This window comes from Vidua chalybeata, chromosome 10, assembly GCF_026979565.1.
Source record: "Vidua chalybeata isolate OUT-0048 chromosome 10, bVidCha1 merged haplotype, whole genome shotgun sequence".
NCBI lineage: Eukaryota > Metazoa > Chordata > Aves > Passeriformes > Viduidae > Vidua > Vidua chalybeata.
This window is the reverse complement of record NC_071539.1, coordinates 16915943-16939732: the sequence shown is the minus strand read 5'-3', so window position 1 is coordinate 16939732 and position 23790 is coordinate 16915943. Positions and strand designations below refer to the sequence as shown.

The 23790-nt window shown below is 40.7% G+C and overlaps 1 protein-coding gene across 3 annotated transcripts in view; it reads right to left on the bottom strand.

Annotated features, from left to right (window-relative positions):
- The window catches only part of DOCK10 (dedicator of cytokinesis 10), a 146945-nt gene that overhangs the window by 68485 nt on the left and 54670 nt on the right, over positions 1–23790 (bottom strand). For 2 of the 3 annotated variants that reach the window (XM_053951675.1, XM_053951676.1), the window contains exons 1-2: positions 2252–2330; positions 1848–1982 (exon numbers count right to left, since the gene is read on the bottom strand). In XM_053951675.1, the coding sequence (XP_053807650.1) occupies positions 1848–1928 (81 nt within the window). In that variant the 5' untranslated portion in view covers positions 1929–1982; positions 2252–2330. Of the gene's footprint in view, positions 1–1847; positions 1983–2251; positions 2387–2701; positions 2775–6563; positions 6647–14180; positions 14271–21905; positions 22026–23790 lie in introns of those variants that run through there. The other variant, XM_053951677.1, reaches the window with a different exon arrangement.

The window sequence follows — 23790 nt, the reverse complement described above, 5'->3', positions numbered from 1 at the left end:
GCAATGTGTATTTTATCTGGAGATGATTTCTCTGGGATATTTACTACAATTCTGATATTCTATCTCAATCAAACAGGAGCTCAAAGTCATTCACAGAGACTTAAAATAATTTACAGTAGTATTAAAACTCATTAAATCACAAAGTACATACCACAATTTTTCACTAAAAATTCAGTTTTACCCAACTCTTTCTCCACATTCTCTGGTCTCCCTGTTTATGGCAACTCTAAGCCAGGTTTTGTTTTTCAGCCCTATGATTCCAAGTCCATCATAGACTTTGACAGCCTTAGTACACCCTTGGCTAAGACTCTAACTTCTTGCTAGTGAAGACAGCTCACATTTGTGAGTCCCATACTAAATTTCAATCAAAAACTATCACAGAAACTTATATCTGGAGGCAGGCAAGAGGAGAACCCACGTTCAACCAGTGTGGGACAATCTGGAGGAACACTGTAGATTTAGAAAGCAGCTGTCAAAGGTTCTGGGGGAGGAGGTTTTCAAAGGTTTCTTGAGTTTTTTTTTTTGTCAGAAGTTAGTCAAAAAGGGCAGAAATCTTGCAGTCAAGCCATTTCTGCTATCCTGGAATGTCATGAGAAACAACACAGCAGAAAGGGCACCCTCTGGGGTAGCATTAAATTATGTGCATAACAACACCCTAATGGGCTGAACTGGAGCTCTGCTGAGACCCAGCTTACAAGAAAGCCCCTGCTGCAGGCAGAAGGAAGCAGCAATTTCAGACCAGGATTTCTCTGTAAGAATCACCTCCATGGCTTCTGCTACACTTCCAGGCTACCTGTGAGGGTCTCTCAAGCCATTGGACTGACACTGGCAAACATCAATGTCCTACATGCTTATCTCCATCCTCTCCTACCCCTGTTTGGAAAAAGAAACACCCTTCTGAGCAGCACTGGGATAATGGCCACTGCCCACAGAGCTGGGGACTGTCAGCAAATACTTGTTCCCAGGGTGAATCACTGGGAACTGATCACTTTTCTTGCTCCAAGGGGTTTAGAGGTAAAGGAGGGACATCATAACCAAGAAAACTTCTTGTTTATCAGGGGTCTTCCCTTGTGTTACCTGAAAGGTTTCTTTCAAAGCAACCCTCAAATCAGCCTGCCTAGCACCGTTACCAATCTTTACTGGTTAAATTGTGAAGTATGGATTAAATAAAAGGCATTTCCTTATTCACTGACACATTGGGCTAGAACAGTCAATAGTCACATACCATTCAAGGTAACATCTTGTTTAGAATGAAACAAAAGAAAAAGAGAAATATATTATTAGAATGAGAGGAAAGGAAGAACAAGATGGGAGAAAAAAGCTAAGAACACAGTCTAAGGGTAACAATAGGAAAAAAGGATTGATTTAGATATTTCTGCATAACAAACAATAAGGTTCTGTCCTATCTGATGCCATTAAGACTCTATCATCTCCAAAAGTGGTGATCTTCAAGGAGGCTCAGGGTACAAGATAAATTTCACACTTGCCCAACAGGCAATGCTTTGTAACCTGAATCTCCTTACCACACAACAAGCAAGCATGCTTTTAGTAAGCATGAGGTAAAATCTAATATCTCAGAAAATAATTTCAGTGAAACCCCTCCCAAACATTTCACGATATTTTTTTCTCATGTTCACCATGGACAAAGAGTGTGTGCTACCATAATTCAGCTGTGCTTTTTTGTAACTTGTTAGTATGAGCATCTGCACCAAATTAAAGAGCAAAACCATTGGTGCTTTCACTTCCTGAAACTACTAATGAGACCATTTATTCTGCTAATGAACGTGTTCTTCCACTCGCCTTTTTAAATGCCTCCTACACCCAAAATGAAATAAACTGGAACTTACCTGTACGACTCCTGTACAAGAATCCAAAAAAATACATCCCTTTGGCTCCTTTGATATTTTTTCATCTTTATAAAAATTCATAATATATGAGTTATCCGACAACTGTGTCAGCTGGAAGTAGCGCTTTTTGAATGACTGCAGTGGTGGGGAAGAAGAAGCATGAAAATTGTTGTAATGTAAATTATTTTCATTGATACTTTATTCACAGGGTTTAGATAACAGGTAACTCCTGACTGCACTTCAATCACTATTCTGCAGACAAATGAAATATTACTTTATTATCATTTAAAGCAATGTAATCAAACCTGAGATATAAACAGCTAAGTGACAATGGCAAAAAAGTGTGCCTCTGTGGGGAAAATAAATCCAAAGGGAATAAAGAAAGAATTTTGTTGTTTCCTTACCCGAACAGTAATGCTATTGTTGACAGTGCTGTTGAAATTCCCTTTATAAAGCCATCCAGACTTGTAAACTCCTGCTGCTAATCCTCCTCCTCCTCCACCACCACCACCTTTAGAAGATGAGTGGGATGTTGTGTCCTATATGGAAGACAAGGTTAAAATTGCACAGACTTGTTTTCTGAATTCCAAGACAAAAACTGTAATGTGTGAATATCTGCTTAATAACAAATACTCATCCTTTCATTCCTTTTAAAATAAGACATTATTAATAGCCCTCCCATACATTGGAGGACATGAGACAAAGCTGTTCCACTAATTTCAGAGCTATATAAAATATGAAATATTTTATATACGATAATGATGCTCCATTATCATCCTTTATTTGATATTAAAGCAATAAATAACTTTCCCAGTAGAAAAAAAAACAACCCATGCCAAAACCAGAATACATACTTCATCCTTATCCACATCTTCATGATCGATTTCAAAGGAATGTGATGGCAGTTTCTCTGGTCTACATTCACTTCTGGGAGAGGGAAAAATGTATTTATTTATTTCTTAAAACGAAATAAAGTACCTACTATTTCAGGGAGGTAGCCATACTGAGCCCCCACTGCAATGTCAGTACACCTTTTGCTGTGATCTTATTGTCTCCGTTAAAATCACGACACTTTTAAAATACTTTTTTCCTAAGCCACATATATCTTTCCCCCCCCCCCAAGACTCTGAAGATGTAGCAATTCTATACAAATAATAAAATAGCAATTCTTGTTTTCTCTGCAGCTCTTCCACCACAACGGGCAACAAACCCAAAAAAATTTCCAAAGAGACATCCCATTCAATGTTGGCAAAGTAAGGAGACTGAGTTCTTCAATAGATTTGTTATCCAAGAACATTAGAACTTTTATCCTAAAGCTTCTACATCACTTCATGATTTCAAGATTTATTTTTCTATTCAATATGATGAGCACAGCCTTCAAGCAATTTTTCAAAATACACAGGTGTCTTTTTGATGTGATGCCATTTAATTTCGTTATACTGTATACTCAAACCCACAAATGAATATGAAAAAGCAAAGCACTTAAGCATTTGCTTAATTTCAAGCACATAAATAATGGTATTTAGGCCCAGAGTACTTCTCATATTGCAGAATTAAACAGTAAGTTACAGCCAAATACACACAATAAAAATTCAAGGGTATTTTTAAATGGAAAAACCCAGATTTTTCAGTGCCCTGAAAAATTCCAGTACTGTTTTCAAATTCCTAAAGATTACAAATCTCATATTGAAAACCTTCAGTTGTGATATGAAAACCTAAAAAAGTTTTCATGCTAAAAGCTATTATTTATTAGGAAGACTGATTTTTCCAGAATTAAAAAAAAAAAAAAGAAAAAGATAACTTTGACCCTTTTCATTTTTTATTCAGTCATACATAAATTACAGATAAGGAAGATCAGAGTAATGGGCAACACCTATCTCCTCTTCATTTTCCCCATTTCAAAACCAGTGTTCCCATGATGTGCCCATGCCACCACAAGTGCACACAGAGAACACAAGAGTGTTTCATTCCCTCTTTGGTTCGTTCCGGTTTTGCAGTTTATTTACTGCAAAAAACTGATCAACGTTTTGAATAAAACAACATTTACAATCTACTAGCATTTTTGACACCTGTAAAGCTTTAATAGTCAGAATACTTGTGATGGAAAACCATTGCAGGTTTTCCAATGCAACCAAGGGCAGCTGATAAAAATTCTTACACAAACACTCCCATCTGAAAGGACTCCAAACCAAAAATCTCAAGCCAAATCCCACCTTTTACAAAAAAGAGGCACCAGACCTGAAATATCTATCAACTGTTCCAGGTTTCCTATAAACAGCAGCAAAAATTTGCTAATGACTCCTTCTGTTCCCAGGCAGTCAGCACAGCACACACTAAACAATCCCTAATCTTTTCCCGCCTGTCCACTTGCTCAAGAAGCAAGAACACACCAGCACGAAGCATAAAACATGGTGTAAAAGAGGTAGTGAGAGCTCACAGAGATGAATTTAAGGGCTTAGAAAAAGCTGAGAAAAACCTCCAAGGAGGAACACGCTCAGAGAAAAACCAAAGCCAATTGCTAAATATTTTGATCCTGTCATGCACAAGGCGCTGAGCTCTGTCCTGGTGCCACAGCAGTGCTGCAGTGGGCATGGTGAGCACTCACTGCCTGCTCTGGGTGCTCAGCACCCCACAGCAGCTGCTTTCCAATCAGAAAGGGTCAGCATTCAGAAGGAGCAACTCTGACAAAAATCTGCTACACCATGCAGCCATTACTGGAGGTGTTGCACAACTGTGTGACCCAGCACAGCACGGCCTCAAGCACACCCAAGCGTAAAGTCCTTCAGCACTGCTGAAAGCTGCTGACTGCCAATATGCTTGTTTCTGCATGGAAGAGCCCACAGGGAAGTTCAGCACACCCTAAGTGAAGGGAATTACTTTAGGCACAGTTATAACTGGTATTGTGAATGATATTCCTTTCCCACAATGTAAAGCTAAACACTTAACACTCATCCAGTGTTTGCCCACACAATGACTTCCTATAAAGGGACTGATACAAGAATACGTTCAGATTTCTGGAAGTATGACAGCAGGTTTCTTCAAATCGAACAAAAACCAGTAAAAAGTGGTAAAAAGATCCAGAACTATCAACAGTGAGATACAGTATAATGACCAGGACATATCACATCTCTTTATTTTTCTTGAAAAGGTTTAGTCTAAAACACCAAATTTTGTAACATGCATGTGCAAATCAAGGTAGAGGAGGCTGGAAACAATATGAAATGAGGTGGATCTCAAACCAGATCTGTTAAAGGTATGTTAAGCTCAAAAGCCATGGCAGTTTCCAGCAAACGAAATGTAGACTACCCCTGCTTATAACTTTGCATCTGAAATATCAAGTGTGGCACCCAGACCTTCCCTATGGGACACAAGATCTTGTGTCAGTATCATCCTCAGTACAATGTGCTAGGAGGGGGAAAAAGTAAGATGTAAGACACCCTGGTACCCCTGGAGCATGAAGCCATGGAAAGCAGATCCCATTAAGCACCACACTAAAACATCCTTTGTAGAAGGGGATGTATGTAATCAGCTAAAATGTACTTATGTGCATAGTAATGTACCCACATCTGCCCCATGCATATTTCATAAGAGCAAAGACATTTAAGGTTAAATGGAAAACTGCTGTGCTACAACCATTTTTCTTGAGCACTAAATGCATTAATTTTCTAAACCAATCAGCAGGCAGGGTACTTAAGAAAGGGTGTGTTTATAATCTCTGATTAGCAAAATTGCTCTTAATGGCTTTTTGTACTACCATGTATGCTGCTTATAAAAATACCAACTTACAAGAGCAAATGCAGGTCTAAAGGAAGGTTTGCAGTACAAAACCCTCTGAACACAGCATCTAACTGGGCCATAAGACTCAATTTTATGAGTTTTTTTCAGTTCCTGAAGCAATGAAGATAGTACTAGTTTCCATCCAATCCAAGCTTGGAGCACTTATTCATTCCTGTCTTCTGTGCAGGTAAAAACCTTCTTCATCCAGTATTGTAATTTTAATGACTTCAACTCCATGAAAGGAGGCAGTAAAACAGCTCATTCTGGCACTTGGTGATTTTGGTAACTACTCTCTAAAACCTTCCTCAGGGGCAGGACACAAACCTTCCAGAAACAAGAGTATGGGTAGAAACTCATGCATGTAGGAACACCAGATTCTTCATTTCTTTTCACTCAAGTCAAGGAACTTGTTCCTGCTCCTCCCAGCACTTTTCCAGTGATTATCATGTGCACGTGCCTCCAAGCACAGGCAAGATGCCCCTTACCCTGACACTGGCACACCTCCAGAGCCTTGTACCATCAGTGCACCCAGCTCTCCTGTACAATGAGGCCACAAAGCACTGCAATCCTACTCTCTGTTCCACAGGGTAAGTAAAAGGAGAATGAACCCCAGTGAAAGGAGAGTGACATTTATGCATTATTAAGGAAAACGAAAAGCCACCTCTCCTGTATCAACTGTGCTTTAAAAAGGCAAATACACTTGTAAGGATTTGAATCAGCACTAATGGAGTTTGTTGATACCAGGGAATTCTGCAGAGTCTTGAACTTTTCTGAAAGACCTTTGCTTCCCCTTTTTAAAAATGCAAGGCACTAAAAATATGGTAAACTAAGCACAGCTTAGAAGACAAAGGAAAGTGCAAATACGGACAAAGCTTAGCAAATAACACAAGCCTAATGAGGAAAAAATAATAAGAAAAGGGAACTTATGTGAGTTCTTACTGTGGTAAGTGTCGAAAGTCTTCTGAATAGGATTCATATTTGTAGTTCACAACATGCCAGTGGGAACTGTAGTATTTACAAGCCTAAATAGAAGAAACACAAACAACAACAATAGAATTACTACAAGGGTTTTGACTCAAGAAGGCTAGAGACCAGTAAAGTTCTGGGCAGCCCACATGCTAGAGAACATATTCTTCTCTTTTAGAACTGGGTGCTCAGTTCTTAAAGGAAAGCCAGAGTCATATGTTTCCATATTTTGAAGCACAATTTCCCTTTAAAATCAAATGCACTGAATCACACAAGATGGAGGAGGGAGCTGACAGCAATTTAACATGCTTTACTGATTCTCATCTGCTTTCTAGGAAGCATCATTAAATTATATAGTTACTCCCTCAAAAGACATGATCTAGTTTAGGCCTGACTTCCTCCACAGACATTAATTACACATTTTTTGTTTGCATCCTGTTTCATTACCGAAGCCTTCCACTGTAAATACATTTGCCTTACTCTTTTTACTCTCCCTTGTTGCAGCACAAGTGCTCTACATCTTATTCTGCCCTTCAGGATTGATCTTTAACCTCTTAATAACATTCAGGAATATATTAATAGGACTATAATTTTTCACCACTCCATAATTTTCCCTTCTACACTGAATTTGCTCAGTCATGTCATCATGTAGTTTTCACTGCCTAGAAATTTTCTTGCTGGTTTTGTATTCACCTTTGAAAATTGTTCTTAGTACATCAATCACCCTTAAATAAGGAAGCCAAACATGAACTATACAGAAGGGCTTGTCTGTGCTGTCAAATAGACCAGAATATTTGTGCAATTTATTTGATGCAGAGCTTTTATCAATGCAGTTAAACACAACATGACATTTTGAAAGGCAACAAGATGCATGAAATATGTACAGTTATGGCTAAGGTGCACATCTACAAGAAAAATGACACTATGTCAGAATTTCCAGTGATTCCCCATAGAGAGTATAAATTGCAAACTGGTATTTGTACAGTATGCTGAAGATTTCACCACAGTATTGTGTTATTTTCTCCCCGCACTCCACCTGAAAATTTGTGCCAGCCCACCTGAGATGGAAAGCAAAAAAGAGAGGGCTCAAGCCTAGAATCCAACAGTAGAAGTTGCTGCCCAAGACCACAGGGAAAAGGAGGCACATCAGGAAGGAAAATGATGGGGATCTACAGTAGAGAAAGAAGCAGCAGGACTGAAAGGAATCTGAGGTGGGAACAGCAAAGACAGTCTCACAGAAAGGCATGAGACTCCAGGAGTCAAACAGAATGGAATAACAGATGGATCAAAGGTGTCTAAATACCAAAAACTGTGCAGGGAAGGTAGAAGGAGGGACAGAGAGGGGATTAGCAGGCTGCTGGAGCAAACCTGAGATGGGCTGTCTAGATTACTCAGCACTGGCTTAACACATCTCTTTTTCTAAATCTTGTGCAAAATAGGCAGAGTACGTAGCCATAAATTATTTTGGGAAGTAATTTTCTTTGTATTCAGTGTCTTCTGTGACAGCTTTATTTGGTTTAGAGTGTGGAAAAGGTGGCAAGGAAGTGGGTGCACATTTACAGGCACTTCTGGCCCTAGCAGTTCAGCACAACCAAAAGCAGTAAACACCTTCCATGTGGATCCAGTATTTACCTTCTCATCTGATACAAGACCTCATTATTTTACAGGATGCAGAACAAAGTGTGACCATTAGACAATATAATCACATATTCTCCAAGAATGAAGATAATATTACAGCATTATAACTGACTCTCTCTGCACTTGCCAGGGTCAGGTTCAAAGCTACTCCTGAAAACCACTCCAGCATTGTTTGCACTTGGCCTCTGACTGCAGAGATAATAAAAAAAAACACTTCACACCAAACTTTCTTGTCACTCTTGTATTTGTATTAAATGTGTATGACAGTTACCTAGGCTATAAGAATACTCTTATAAGAGTAACATATACTCTATTCTACATAAGCCAAGGAAAAGCTCACAGAGCATTGTGAGCGTGAGCTCAGAATCTCCAATTCACACATCACTCCCCTTTTCCTTGGCAAATGTAAACCAAGTGAACCTTCTACAGAAAGGACCACTTTTTTTCCTGTGGTACTTTCATTACTAAGTATTTTATTTAATAGATGCAATTAAAGCCCACAGAGAACTCTCAATGTCGGCTTTTATTGCAAACATTATAGGCTGGTGTGCTCAAAAAAGCAGTTGTGAATAACATATAAAGCATGCCACAGTATTTTAGCTTGTAACTATAAAGGTTTATTGTGCTCCTCCAAGAAAAAGCTAATCAAAATAAAAAGCCAAGGGGACAAAGGAGCACATTCAAGTATCACTCAATAAATTCACAAAAGACAAGCCAACCCCGTGCAACAGCTACCACTGCTCCTGAACTAGCTTCTGTGAGGAAACTAGAGCTAACTTAAATAGTAACACCAAAAAGAGATTTTCTTTTCAGAATATCCCAACTGAAAATTAAATACTTCTGCTAACCATATTGACTTAGAATGCTTTTTTTTAAATTGGAAATTATTACCGGAAATTAAGTTTTAGCAATGAGGAACAATACCTGCAAACCTGATTTGAGGAGCAAGTAAAACCTTTCTAGAGGCAGAGATTTCATGAAGAGGCTACAGCTGGATACTTCCTGGCAAAGAACAGAGGCACCAATGCAGGGGCTGTTGAGCTCAAGTGAACTGTGGGGGAGGAAAAATATAGACGGAGAAATGGAAGTTTTGGGATGTGGGAGGCTTGGCACATGTTTGCACGAACTTTCTACTGCTCTGTTAACCAGGCAGGCAGCACAGCCCATTCCCAGGGGCCCTATCAAACTTAGGTCTTTTTTTTTTTTTTTTTTTTTTTTTTTTTTTTTTGTCCAGATGGCCTAATTTTTTCTTGCAGGGACAGACAATCCTGCAGACTTTTTCCACGTGTAACTTATCTCTGGTTCTGGTGGTGATGACAGCATGATGGCTACCACTGTGAAAAAGACGTTTAAGAAAGATTTACCCAGCAATGGAAAGGAACGTTTTGGAGGGAAAAAACCCCCAAAACAACCAACTAACCAACCCACAAAAAATCCCAAACAAACAAAAAGAAAAAACAAAAAAAGGGGGAAGTGAGGGAAACAAAAAGGAAACAACTTCCCTGCTTATATCCTCTCTAAGACAGCACTAGTATGTAGCCTTCAGAAACAGAGATGCACGTACAACAAAAGTCATTAGTGGAACAAGTGGGCTCCTTGCAGAGGAACTGCACGCACAGAGAATCTCTGTCCCCTCATCATGGCAGAGTGGCTGTTCCTGAGGTGGCACAGGGCAGGGCAAGCGCACGCAGGAGCCTGGAACAGAAAGCCAAGGCGTTCCGGAGCTGGAAGCGGCCGCAGCGCTGCAGAGGAAGCTGCAGAGGTGGCTCCATGCTCTGCCCATGACGTGCACAGCTCTGCTCACAGAGCCTTCCCTCTCTCCTCTGACCTCAGCTGCAACACCAAAGGAAGGAAGTGTGTGGGGATTTGGGAACATGGAAGGTGCTGAGATCACCAGGTCGAAATCCAGCCCAGTGAGCATCACCAGCGGCTGCTGCCAACCTGGGCCTTTGCTTTGGGGCTTTCAAAACTGTTCCCAAAATAACACTTCACACGTAAAGTCCAGTGACACAGACAAGTAACAAGCCAAAACATTGAAACACACTATTATTTTAAAGTATAAAACATTTTAACAAGTATTTATCTTCTGTGCTATCAAAAGACACACTATCCTTTAATGATCTATGTCCAGCCCTGACGCTACAGCTTTTTCAAGCACTGAAAAAACTTAGATTTTGAAGATGGGGAAAATTACACTGTGATGAATGACAACAAAACTTTCTGGGTGTCATTGTCAACAGGAGTTCCCATTTTAGTCTGATTTGGAAAGAGCTAAGAACAATGCAGATTAGCCTGCAAATCAAAAAGCCTCAGAAATCAACACTATGGCACAGCATCACTTTCAGAACTTATACAGGAGGCTGTGGCTTTTTTACATTGTGATTAATAAAACTCATGTTTCGTAATTACTTACAGATCCTGTAAAACCCAACCTGCAAAATCTCAAATAAAAACTCCCTCAGATGAGTAGCAAGGGCTTTGCAAGCTTTCTACAAGTGACAACTCCCTCTTCCGTATTTAGGAAACCTCAACAGGAAAGTTCAGAGACACCCACATGAACACTGTATTACCACAGACAAAATTAACTACATCATTCACTGAACAAAATTGAAATATTCCGACACTGTTATTTCATTTTTATTTGTTTTTCACCCAGAAAGATCACCCCTCCTGCCCCTGCAAAACTCCTACACCTCTCATTTATGGGGACAGCCCCTCTGCAAACATGTTTCCCAAAAACTTGTCCACATAGCACTTTTTATTTTTTTTTTGGAAGGATCACCTGGCTTAAACTAATTTCTTAAAGGAGAGTTGAAAACTAATATTTATTTACTTTCTGCATTTTTTTTACATATACCTTTTTTTCTTTTTGCCAAAATTATGGACCATGAGGACAATGTTGACTGGCATTAATGCAGTAGATGTGCAGCAGACTCTGCGAGGAATGAAAAAATTCAGAATTTGGAAAGAAGCAGCATGATAAAGGAAGTTAGGAATACTTAAAACAACAAACCACTGAAGACAATTTCATTTTGGCTTTAGAAGTTTCTGGAAACTTCACCTTTCTTGGAACCTGATTTAGTTTCTCAGGCTAGTCCTCCCTAAGAAAAGCTAAGGTGGAAAAAATCCACAAGGAAAAGATCCTAATACAACTACAGGTATAGGAATGTCTGATGCTGTAAGACATCTTATTTAAAGTCAATTCTTTGGCCTCAGCCATTGCAATAACATTTCAATATCATCAATAGGGAAAGTTTTGAGTTCCTGAGGAATCCAAAAGCGGTATTAAGAGAACTGAATAGACAACCAGAGGCAGAAACATTCTGCTACAGGTGGACAGCATCAAATGCCATCGATACTGAAAGCTTTCCTCAGCAATATCAGCCTCATCTGTCTCCATCTGTCTTGTCAGCTCTTTTGGATCCATAAACTGATACTGCCCAGGCAATTGAGTCCTCCTGGTGTGCCTCTGAGTACTGTTTATGGTTGCTTGAGGAAGAGAAATCTGATCAAATCCCCATGGTGTCTTTGGATGGATTTTGGTAAGGGCTGGGGGAAAAACCCTCATCCTTGAAGAGCTACAGCAATGAAAGGGCTAGAGGTGGAGGAAAAGCTTTCCTGTGTCACCAGTGGGAAACACACAGCTGGGAAGAAACAGATAGGATGTTAAGGCATTACCACAGACTTCTGAAAACCCTTTACAAATGACCTTGTCTTGTAAGCAAGGCCATCTGAACACCACCAAGCACCCAGAAGAATGAGACACGAGGTCATGAATCTGAGGTCTTAAACAGTTTCAGTACCATGTCCTCACACTGCACCACATGGAGGCAATTAGCTTCCCCTCCAAGAGCAGATCCTTCTTTTACAGCTCACCAACTTGCTCCAGGTCTTTGTCTCAACTTGCTGAAGTACTGAGACAGTGAGCAGTCAGAGACAGCTGATACCCAAATGGCTTCAGCATATGGAGCTGGACATTCCCCAGAGTCTCATCAGGAGTTAGGCATTTGAGCCTGGGTTGCCACAAGTCACTCAAGTGTGCACAAGGTGGATACCTTCACTGTTCATACTGTGCTATATTTGAAGAAAGCCTCCTTCAGTGAGTGAAGAGTTGGCTTTTCCACGGTTCCAAGACAGAAACAAAAGCCACCAACTCACTCCTGTACATCTATCCTGAATTGCTGAACATCTGCTGTGAACACAACAGGCTGCTGCTAGGGCAGTAACATCTCTGCAATTGCTGCAGGGGACTACCATCACAGATCTTCACAGAAACCCATGCTCAGTTTTGCCCTAATTTTGGACAGGAAACCATCCTCTTCATAGACTTTAACTTATTGTGAATATATGTATCGTTTTTGGCTTTGTGGCAAATCGGAACATACGCATTACTACTTTAAACAGAGTCTTCACCCTGCCACTCTTCCATGCACAGGCTTACTCCTGTAGCACTGTTTTTTTCCACTGCTTTGCTCCCCTCTCCCCCTCCCCTTGGCTCACTGGTACTGCAGAGAAAGCTATAGATGCACTCAATATGTGCTTCACCAGGTTGCATTAGCATCCCCTTGGCATACTCCGCTGTAACAATTCCCAGGCACTGTGCACCGTGTTCCATTTTTAGACCCAGCACTTTCTCCGCAAAGCCATGAGCGCAGTGCTGGCCTTGCAACTTGTGGAACCTTAAGATAAAAAGCAGACCCCAAAGTGCTGAAAGGGCAGTGAGGCTTCTGGGAAGGTAGATAACTCCACAAGCTATGTTATCTTTGAACACTGCTGCCAGATTAACAAAGATGGCAAAGTAGGCAATCTGAGCCGGCAGTAAATGATTATTGCTCTTTTTAGACCTGCTGAAAAGAAATAGGGCCAGCCTGTAAAATGTCACATTGCACACAAGTCAACAGCTACATTTCTGCCTAATTTTGGACTTAATGATTTCTAACCCCTGTGCTTGTCTGTGACTGAGTTTCCCTCCACAGTTTCTTCTTGCAATTATAGTGCATATGAAGAACTTTTTCAGACCAGAAGTGAGGTGTGAAAAATCCCAATATGTGAAATAAGGCTGAGAACCATCACATTACGGGCTAATCATAAGTGCTTGGAATTTAACTCCTTCTCAAAGCTGGCCAAAAATTTGGTTTCATAAACCTGTTTTGTGAATGCAAATAGTGAGCTATATTGCACGTCTATAATGAAAGATGGGAATGTTCTGGGGACCATCTAAAGTAAATTCCTTTGAACAGTGCAACCAGCTCCTCTAAAGTCCTTCAAAATGATAAAACTAGTGACAACACGAAATATTCCTGAGGCAGCAGGATGAGAAATCTTCTCCTACAATCTGAGATCAGGTATGGAAGCAATACAACCATAGGAGGTTTTTAAAGATAGAGCAATTTTTGACTCCTGGTGGGCCTCTAACTTTAAAGGAAGAACTTGTTGAACTTTCTATTATGGTAAAGTGAAACAGACACTAAATACTCACAATAAATATAAATCCCTATGCACCCTTCACAGTGCACCTACTCCTCATATGTACACCTCCAAGTGAGATACATACCTTGTAATAACACCTAAGAGTCTAAACCAGTGCCAACTGGCTATCTAGTTTTGGAAAGGTATCAATATTTTCAAAGTACAAGGCACATGCATATCACTGATCATTAGCAGTGATGCAAAAATACCAACATCAATATCAGTGGACTAGTGGAGGCAGGGAATGCAGCTGGAAAGCAGTACAGTGACTGGCTAATTCAGTGCATTTACATTTTTTCTAGATACAAACACTTCACAATAGGCAACTGCAGACATGCTGTTAACCTTCCCCCCTCCTACAGAGCCTTCAAAATTTGAACCTGATTCAAATCACCTAAAGCATATTAAAAGAAAAAAGATGTTCATTATAAACATAGCAAACCTCCCCCAAACTCTTGGTTTCATTTAAAATTAGATACTCACCTCTCTAACAAATAAATTTTCTGCTTTTTGTTCTGCATCTTCAGGTACAGAAGGATACAGCGTCCTGATTTCCAGTGAAATTGTGTCTATCTGACAATAAAAAAAAAATATGCAATTTAGTCAAAGCCAAACAGAAGAGCAGTTTTGTCTTAGGAAGAGGTTAAGAACCTTGTTATCATGGCTTGCATTTTTCAGTTTGTCGTGCAGCCAACACACATGCATACCAACAATTGCAACCCAGCTCCTGCCCACACACACTATTCAATACTATCAGCTAAGGCATTAATTATGAGCAAGAACAGTGTTCAAGTAGATTTCTGGGAATAAAACTGTTCCAAGCAAAGTTCCTTCAGTCTCTGAGGTTTCTGATAAAAGAAAAGTCACGTCTTCCTTACATCCTCTCCCAGACATACATGCCAAACCCAACAGTGATACTTGCTTCCTCCACTTCCCTTCTCCACCTCATGCCTTTTTGGCGAGCAATGTGGAGACAGAACTAAAAGCTTTGACTCTTTTGAAAGGAGAAGACGAGCAGAGTTGCTCCAGGAAGCTGCAAAAGGAGTGCCACAGGACAGCTCAAGGGCTGGAAAGCAAGGAGAACCAGGCAGCATTTTCTTGGAGGGACATTCCCACCCATGGGCATGGGCAGCAGGACAGGGCTGACAAGGGACTCCTGGCACTGCCTGCAGCCTCTTCCAGCCTCCACAAATTAAGCCCTTTTTCTGAAAGCAGCTGCTGGATGAGCTGTCTTGCCAAGCTCCAGAACAGGAAACCACAGAGAGAAGTGGATCTCCTGAAGTTCTCCACAAGGAGCCAAGCTTCTCTTGGCTCCCAGCAGGCCAGCAAGAGGCCAGGGCCACCAGCAGTGCCTGTGTGACCAGGACACTGCTGGGGTCAGCCAAGGCAGCCACTTCACAGAAGGTTCACAAGAGGAAGCTTTGGGGTATTTTCAATCAACCTACAGATCTGTCCCACTCATTTTCTGCGCCATAAGAGGAGAAAACAACCAAAATCAATGCCCAGCAGCCCAGATTATGCTCTCAGTTACAGTGGAGTAACTCTGTCATTCAAGATAGCCAAGGACTGAAATCCAGACAAATCTGGCCACCCAAACACATTTTCTCTTCCATTACAGAAAGACCCAAGATTTCCAGAGGAAGGCCTGTGGCATGCAACTTGCCTAGTATGAAGAATTACCACATAGTAATTTCATGGAGCAGCTTGCAGTACCTACTGCATCCCTGGAGGCTCTCCTCCATATCCTCACCCTCAGACTAAAAGGTGATGTTTTCTCTCCATAAACTGAAGCACCCAAACTCTACACAACAAGTGCCTGGATATTATTGACTGCATTTTTTCTTAGAGCTTACATGAACCACTCTGATTTCCCCCCATCATTTTCCACATGTGTAGTTATGAAAAAAAAAGCATGTATCACTCAGGCAGAAACATCATGGGATTCCCCAAACTTCTGCTTCATCTGGAGAGCTCAGGATACAATATGACTAAACCATGGCTCTCACAAAAAATGATGGGGGCCTCATAGACACCAGAAAGTGAAAAAAAAATCCCATTGTTCTGACAAACTGAGCACAGTTTCCTGCATGTGGGTTCCTGGGCTCTGCCCAGCTGTGTTACCAATGCCTGCATGAAGTGATTTACACAATCATTGAGCCTGGGAGTAAAAGAGACAGAAGATAGAGAAGTATGAATTTTCAGGCCATGCTTAGTAATAGATGTCGTAATTCTCGGTTGCTTAGGGACTTCCCAGCAGTACTCACAGTCTCTGAAATGCACCTTATTCCTCTTACTTCACACATACATGACATTTTAACCAGTAAAGTTTTTTAAGCAGTCACAACAAGACACAACCCCTGAGCACAGCTGGAAAGGCAGGGGTGCCCCTGTGGCCCACGATATGGAGCTTTTCCCAGAGCTGGGCCCTGTAGCCACAAGGCACCATCCTCCCAGCACACACAGCACTGCTGAGGAGCCACTGCTCTCCCCAGACTGAGGCAGAGTGGGAGGCCACAGAAGAGATGTAATGCACCCTGCACCTCACACTGACCCTGTCATGATGGTGAATAAGCTTCAGAGAGACCTGTTCTGCTTGCCCACAGCAAAACCTGCCTGCTCCATGTATTGTACAGAAAGTAGTTTCAAGTAGCTTTTTTTTTATAGTTAAGACATAGAGCAAGTCAATTTTCTTTACCTAATGCAACATTTCTTGTCAACTGATATGAACACACTGACTGAGCTAATATTTGTCTTTGTGGGGCCATTGTGCCTCCCTCTCCTTACACAGCCTGTTAAAAATACTGTAGCTGAACAAGACTGGTAACCCAAGCTCACTGGGTCCCCCACTGTCCTTCCCAAAAAGACTGCACTTGAAAGAAAGAACAACAGCCTTACAAACCTGAGAAATTAGGTAACACTGGGCTTGTTGTCTTTGTAGACTCTGACAATGAATACCACAGGTTTATTTACAAAGAACTGGGACATGGAAAATGTTGCATATTTTTATATTTAAACTTGTGTTAAAAACTACAAAGCACTTCCCTTCTGAGAACTGGTTATGTTTAACCACTTAGCTGCACAAGCTTGGCCACAAAGGCTTTTCCTGTTCATAGTTGATTATTTTCAAAGTTAAATGCACTTAAAGGCTGTTTAGGCATGGCATTATTCACCAAAACTGCTTTATTCAGAAAAGAACTAAATTTCAACAACAGAATATATGCTTCTGAAACACTCATCCAAAAAATCAGAGATTTTATTTAGAGAATTCAGTATTTATGAATCTGCTGTGAATTTAACCTAATTTTCTAATGTTTAGGCAATCATGGCAATTGTTTGTTCAACCCAGAGACCAATTACCCTCTCATTTGCGCATGCAAACTGTGGTAATCAAATAATGCAGGTATCAGCCTAAAATATTCAAGTCTATAATTCTTCTGAATTATTTTATTTTATATAAATATCCTATATCTAACCATGATTTCTGGCACTGCCAGGCTGTCTCATCTGCATAAGCTGTTGGCCCCAGGTGTAGGAGCTATAAGGTGCAATTTCACTAAGCACCTTCTCTTGCCACATTCAACTTCTACAGCGAAGCACAAAAGTTAATACTGCTCCTTCTCAAACACTAATTAGGAATAATGTTTTCAGGCAGTGACTACTTCCCAGTGGCATGGTGAATTTAGCATTTGAAAATGGAGTTCAAACTCCATTAGCCATTTCAAACATTTTCAGTCTCAATCTATTCTGAACAGCTTTTAGTCTGAAAGAACGTTAGCAGTGGTTAAATCCTCAGAGGGATGCAGCAACAACAATGACATTTACTTCCTGCAAAGGCTGCCCTTCAGAGAGACCTAACCACACATGGGCTGACATGTTCCTCCCTCGTAATGCTGAAGTTCAGGCTCTCTAAATAAAAGCTGCTCAGCCCCACTTTCATCCAAGTAAACAGATTTACTAAACGTTACCAAAACATGCAATGACATAGTCCATCAAAATAAAAAAGAAGGCTAAGATGCAACTATGCTGTGCAGATACCACGGTGCAGAGGCTGCTGTGGTACAGGGCTTGCTGACAGGCTGCAGTCCCAGCACAGACCTCACCAGCTGTGTGGGGCCAAGGAGAAAGGAAAGCAGGAACAGAGCACCTTTCAAGGACAGATTTTGCCCCATCACTCGCTGAATCACATTCAGTGTGAGCAGCTATGCTTTGCCCACAGCTTGCTTTGCTGACTGTATTAGCTCTCTCTACTTAAGCAGTTGGAGTGCCTCCCTAGGAGTCCAGATACCTCTCACTGACCTGCTCCTGCCAGCCCATGCAAACCTGCATGTCCAGGATAGCCATAACCCCATTAATCATGAGAGAAATGGACTCAATTTCTGCTCCTCTAAGAATGAGCAGATACTCACATGCAAAGTGGGAGTTAAATCATGTGCTATTTGAAATAACTCATGATTTCACCACAGTAGCTCTTCTGATCTTAGAAATAACAGTCAGGTTTCTAGGGTTTTTTCCAAGGAGGCTCCAAGACCTGCACTTCCAGCTGCCCCTATGGCATACACATTTCATGTTAAGAGACAGTGTCCTTGTCTTGCTCCCTCCCCTTACAGATGCATCTGGTTCTGTTATGAACTTCTGTGTCCAAATGAACAACTTTTGTCCCTGCACAACATCTAGAAAGCAGAGGTTTCACAACCTGAAAAACAGGGAGATTTTGGCTTTTGTTCAGAGCTAAAAATAAGAAGCTTGGAAACAATCATGCCTGCAGTGATGGCAACTACAGCAATTTCACAACTCAGCCCCTCTTCTTTGAAGGCCTCCGTGATGCTTGGAGGGAGCAGGGCTCCCAGGTGGGCTTTCAGAAGCCCAAAGAGTCAGGAGCATATCAGGCTGAACTTCAATAGGTTTTGCATTATGCAGGCAAGTTTTGACATCTTACACCTGTCCTAAATTTAGGCAATGAATTATTGTTTCTATTGCAGGTTGAAAACCAGGCATTCAGCCATATTTATACAAATAGTTTAAAAAAAAAATCTGAGTTCCGCTTTTCAAACAGATTTAGGAAAGTCATATGTGAAAAGGAGGAACAAATTTTCATGACCCAGAGAGTTTAACATGCTTTTACACCATACAAATTTAAGTGACTATTAAATACTTTAATCTACCTTTTTAATACAATTAATTTATATTTATCAACATAGTATTAACATATTTAGCTACTAAACCTCCACACAAGAAATGCTATTAGCAAAGGAGTGCTGGTCCTGCCAGCACTCCTTGCCACTAAGGAAGAGCAACAGTGATTTTAAGCAAGACTTCAGATCTTGCAGATTTGAAAAGAGCCTGCTGGGTGTTCGGTAAATTTCCAAAGGATGGAAGAAAAGATAAAAAAATACCTATGAAAGGATACAACAAGGATACATGTTTGGATGTATGGCAGTGCTTAGGAGCAGAAGCACAGACGTATGACAACAAATCCAGGTAACACTAAGATGTTAAAAGTTAAAGGTGGGAGTGAGACCAACATGAAGGAAGGTGTACTACTTCCTGCATGGCTTCCTTTCTGTCAAACACAGTGGAGAAGTGAGAAACAGGAATCCCAGACAGCAGCAGCTCCAGTTGTCAAGGAGAGCATGGCCAGGTTTGGGGAGCAGAAGGTGAAGGAAGCACAACAACCCAATGGTGAGGATGCAAAACTACCAGGATCATCACCAAGCTTTTTATAGGTGCAACAGGAAGCTCATCAACTCCCTCTCACTACCACCAAGAAGTACAGTGTAAGCTCTGTACTGATGTAGTGCTGCAGAAATTTCCACTGGGCATTATTTCACAGCACAGCAAGAGAAGGGAAATTTGTTCACGGGATCCAGGAACAGGTGAAAAATGAAGCTGAGCTGACATGCTTTTTCTGAAATGGAAAATGGACTTTAGGCAGGCAAATGAATTATAAGGAAGAAATTGCTAGGAAAACAAGAAGTGGAACTGGTGTGAATCAAGTATTTTTAATTTTTTTAAAGGGATTATTAAGCATGGTTACAAAAGAAGTGAAATATCTTTTCCCCAACTGGAATAAAACCAGAGGAGGCATCTGTGATGTATACATCTTGCACCCTTCTGTGGAGATGCTGGGAATGGAGGAATACAGTCTATCAGGCTCAGATTGATATAAAGAATTCTCTGCTGTTCCACAGACTTCACATAAGATGTTGGAAATGACCAACAGAAGTCTTGTGAGAATAACAGCATTCTCTTTAAATGCAAGTCAAAAAGAGAAACAAATCTGAGATGCAACAACAGCTACAATAATTCACCCACAGCTGATGCATGTGGTGAACATGACAGATCCAAAAACAGAAAAACATTATTAAAAGCAGAATTTTCTCCCATATTCACTACTTCAGCCAACCCTTTTGGTTAGGGTTTTACTCTGAAGAGACTTTTGCCCATAGGATGTGCTCACCCACAGGCCCAAATTGGGGCTGTATCAACACTGAGACACAAAGTCTGCAGCAAGTGTAATCATTAGCAGTTAAACAGAGCTGGCCACCATTTCCTCGGGCATTATCACATTAAATCCCACTCAGAGCCAGCCTGGGCACCTCCTAATTCAGTCAGACGTGGATCTCTTTCTACTCAAATGGCTGACCCAGACTTTTGTGCTCAGGTAATATTTCAGCAGGAGGGATCAGGACTGTAAATAGATACTTTGCAACTGGAAAACCTGCCTGGGACAAAAGCCCTGCAGTCCTGTCTGGTGATGCAGGCTCTTGCCCCTGACACTGACTTCAAGAGGAGATAATACACATGAGAGGTTCATTGCAAGGATATGGACCCTACCTACCATGGATTTTGATCTTCTGTAAGTACAGACCACCTCTACCATGCAACTACCTCTCTCATCTGTCTTAGTCTATTTTTTATTATTATTTTTTGAATTCAAATAGATTATGCCAAATAGTTGCAAAGCGTAACACAGAGGAAACAAAATAGAACTAGCTTCTAAAAATCCAGGCAACAACTGCTCAAAGTAAAATTAAAATAAGGATATGAAAATATGCTTGAAAGACAGAGGTCTTCAGCAGTAGGACAAGATTCTTCTTTCACTGAGAAGATTTGCTCCATGGACTTGAGCTCAGTTACTCTAAATCAAAGAGCTCAGGGGCCTTGTCACAGCATACAGTATGCCTAGTCAGCTTTGTAATGCTAAGTTTCAATTTCATAAATTGACAAATGTGCAAAATGGATAAAGGAATTAACAATAAAGAGGAAATCTATTCTGTTTAGCTTCTCTCAATCCCATGAGCACATTAACTCAGTTAATGCCACCAAGGAAATAGAGCCATTTAGTAAAACAAAGCAGTCAATTAGATTAAGCTGCCCTCCTAGGACAGCAGCAGTGCCATGAGCTGATGGGAAGGGCCCTCACAGAGCAGTTACAATTGGTCACAAATTGAAATGTCTTTCCATTAGAGAATGCCTATTCATCAAAACCTAAATGTTATACAAAGATGGGGTGATTTTGCAGAAGTTGCTGCTCAATGCAGGCAATGTGCCCGTGCACTTGCCTGGCAACACAGCTCCCCAGGAACCCCTCTGAGCACCCCAGCACTGCCCCTGGAGAGCTGCCTGGGCCCCCAGGCTCTCAGTGTCTGCAGTTTGCCAGGACAAACAAGGGGAAGCCCAGGATGAGGTCAGGCAGCTCCATGGCTGTGGGCTGGGGATCCACTGCTCCTCAGTGTTCCACCATGAGAGCTTTCCTCAGCACCAGAGACTCTATCTAGTGGCCAAATACATCAAACAGAACAGGATCAGAAGTTACAGATTAAATTAGACTAAATTAGACTATAATAGTTTGGAGAGATTCTAGGACTGGCCAAACGAATACTGTGCTGAGCAAACAGACAAGTATACATTATAGAATAACGTGTTTTGTGGGTTCCTGAACATCTGTATCTGGGAACAACCAGGCCTTCAAACTTTATCTAATCCTGAGCAGTAAAGTCATGCATATATAAATGTCAGAGGAAAAAAAAAAAAAAAAAACAAAAGCCAAGTGAATTTGGTGGGAGGGAAGTATGGCATTATGCATGAGTTAAGAAAATCTTAGAGAGCCCTTGGACAATTTCAGGCTCTCCCTCCAGCAGTGGAGATTAAATCAATGAACAAAACAAACCTAAGCAAAGAAACAACACATATTTGGCTTGTACTTACTGAAAAGTCATCATCAGGGAATAATATCAGATCCTTAAACTGGCTGTCCCCAATATTTTTTTCGATCTCTGTGATAACAGCTTCATAATCCAAAGGCTCCAAGAGTTTGGGTTTTTCCTGCTGTGGAAAAAAAGAAAAGACCAGGTGATCTCTCTATACATAAATTTGCTTTCCTCCCCCTTCATAAACTGAGGTCTGTGGCATTTTTGCTTTTGTACACCAAAGCATGAATAACTTCTCCTTTCATTCCATTCTGCTCAGCTTGTCGCATCTGAGCTCATGCCATGAGAGTGAAGTGAGGAAGTTGGGCCACTTGTAAGAGCCACTCTCCATCTCAAAACTCCAGAGCAATCTGTCAGCTCATTACGGAGACTGAAACCACCATATTAATTAACCTGGAAGTCTCAGGGATTCTCTCTCTCTTTCTTCATAAATACATCAAGAAAACTGATGGACACAGTTTGAACTGAACATAGACAGGACTTGGAGCTAATATGTTTCAGAATAAGAAACCTACTTATTTCTTCACTGTCTTACACAATTCACCTTTTGAACTGCTGGCAGCTTGTGAAAGGCACCATATTGTTTTACTTGGTAATAATCCAAGGTTATTCTCCTGGGATAAACTATCTGGCATCCACCTCCACAGCTTCTCTTGTCAGAAAGCAGGACTAGTATCATCATAGCAGAACTACTATTGCCTGAAACAGCAGTAAGGTAAGAAACCACCAGAGGAAAAAGGAAAGTCACAGTGTCTTGAAATACAACCCAAAAATAGAAAAAGAGAAGCCTGCCTGACATGCTAGAATACATTAAACAAATGAAGAGTCATGTACTAGAGTGAGAACATTTGCTCAATTCAAAGATGCAGGCATCAGGAAGAGTGAATGAGAAAGGGCAAGAGAACTGCCAGAAGGGATGGAAATGAAAATGATGAGAGAGAAGAAGGGCACTAGTGGAAAGCAAATGCAGAAATATTTACTCTCTTACTCTGATTCAAAAGAGGACATTAGATAAGTAGTATTTTATTCACTGTTCTTTCATTGGGCTATTCAAAATTATATAAAATTTTCCTGTCTTCCCTAAATCAAAACCAAGGTGTATTGAAAAAGAAAGCTTTGACATCTCCATAAAACAAATTTCTCCAAGGAGATCGTCCATCATATATGATTTTACCTATCTGATCCATGTATGGTCCCTCATACATATAATGACTCAAATGTAATAGTCCCTCTCTCTTTTGACTTTGTCCTAGAAAGTTGTTGTTTATTCTGTAATCACAGTCATCTCAAGATCCTTTATGAGCATTGTTTCCCTTCAATATTTAGTCCAAGACTCCCCTTGGCATCAAATGCATCTATGAATAACTTAATTAAGTATCAGTAACACAGCCACACAAATTAGATTAAAACACAGGAATACACATGTTCTTAGAAAATCATTCAATTGCTGAACAGCTGCTGCAAGAATCACAAAATAACTCGGGACCTCTGCAGGTCATCTACTCCAACTTTGATGCTTAAAGCATCAAAGCTCCACCAAAGTCTGGCAAGGCAATTAAAAAAGTTACAACTGCTCCGTCAGCAGTTCAATCTATGACCTCTCTTGATCTATTAACTCTCACACTTCCATTTGCACACTTAAGAGTAATAAACTTCTAAAAATCATTACTATTTAGCATTCACAGGCCACAAGCACTATCTACTGATGCTGAGACATGAAAGGATTATAAAAGACATGCAAGATCAACACATAACAGTAACAAATCAAACTACTTTAATGTTTGATTTAGATTCTGTGACAGGACTAGATTCTGGTTTTGTGATGTCCAGTTAAGAAGGAGCCCTACTAGGACATAAGACTTCATATGAACCCAGCCACGTCA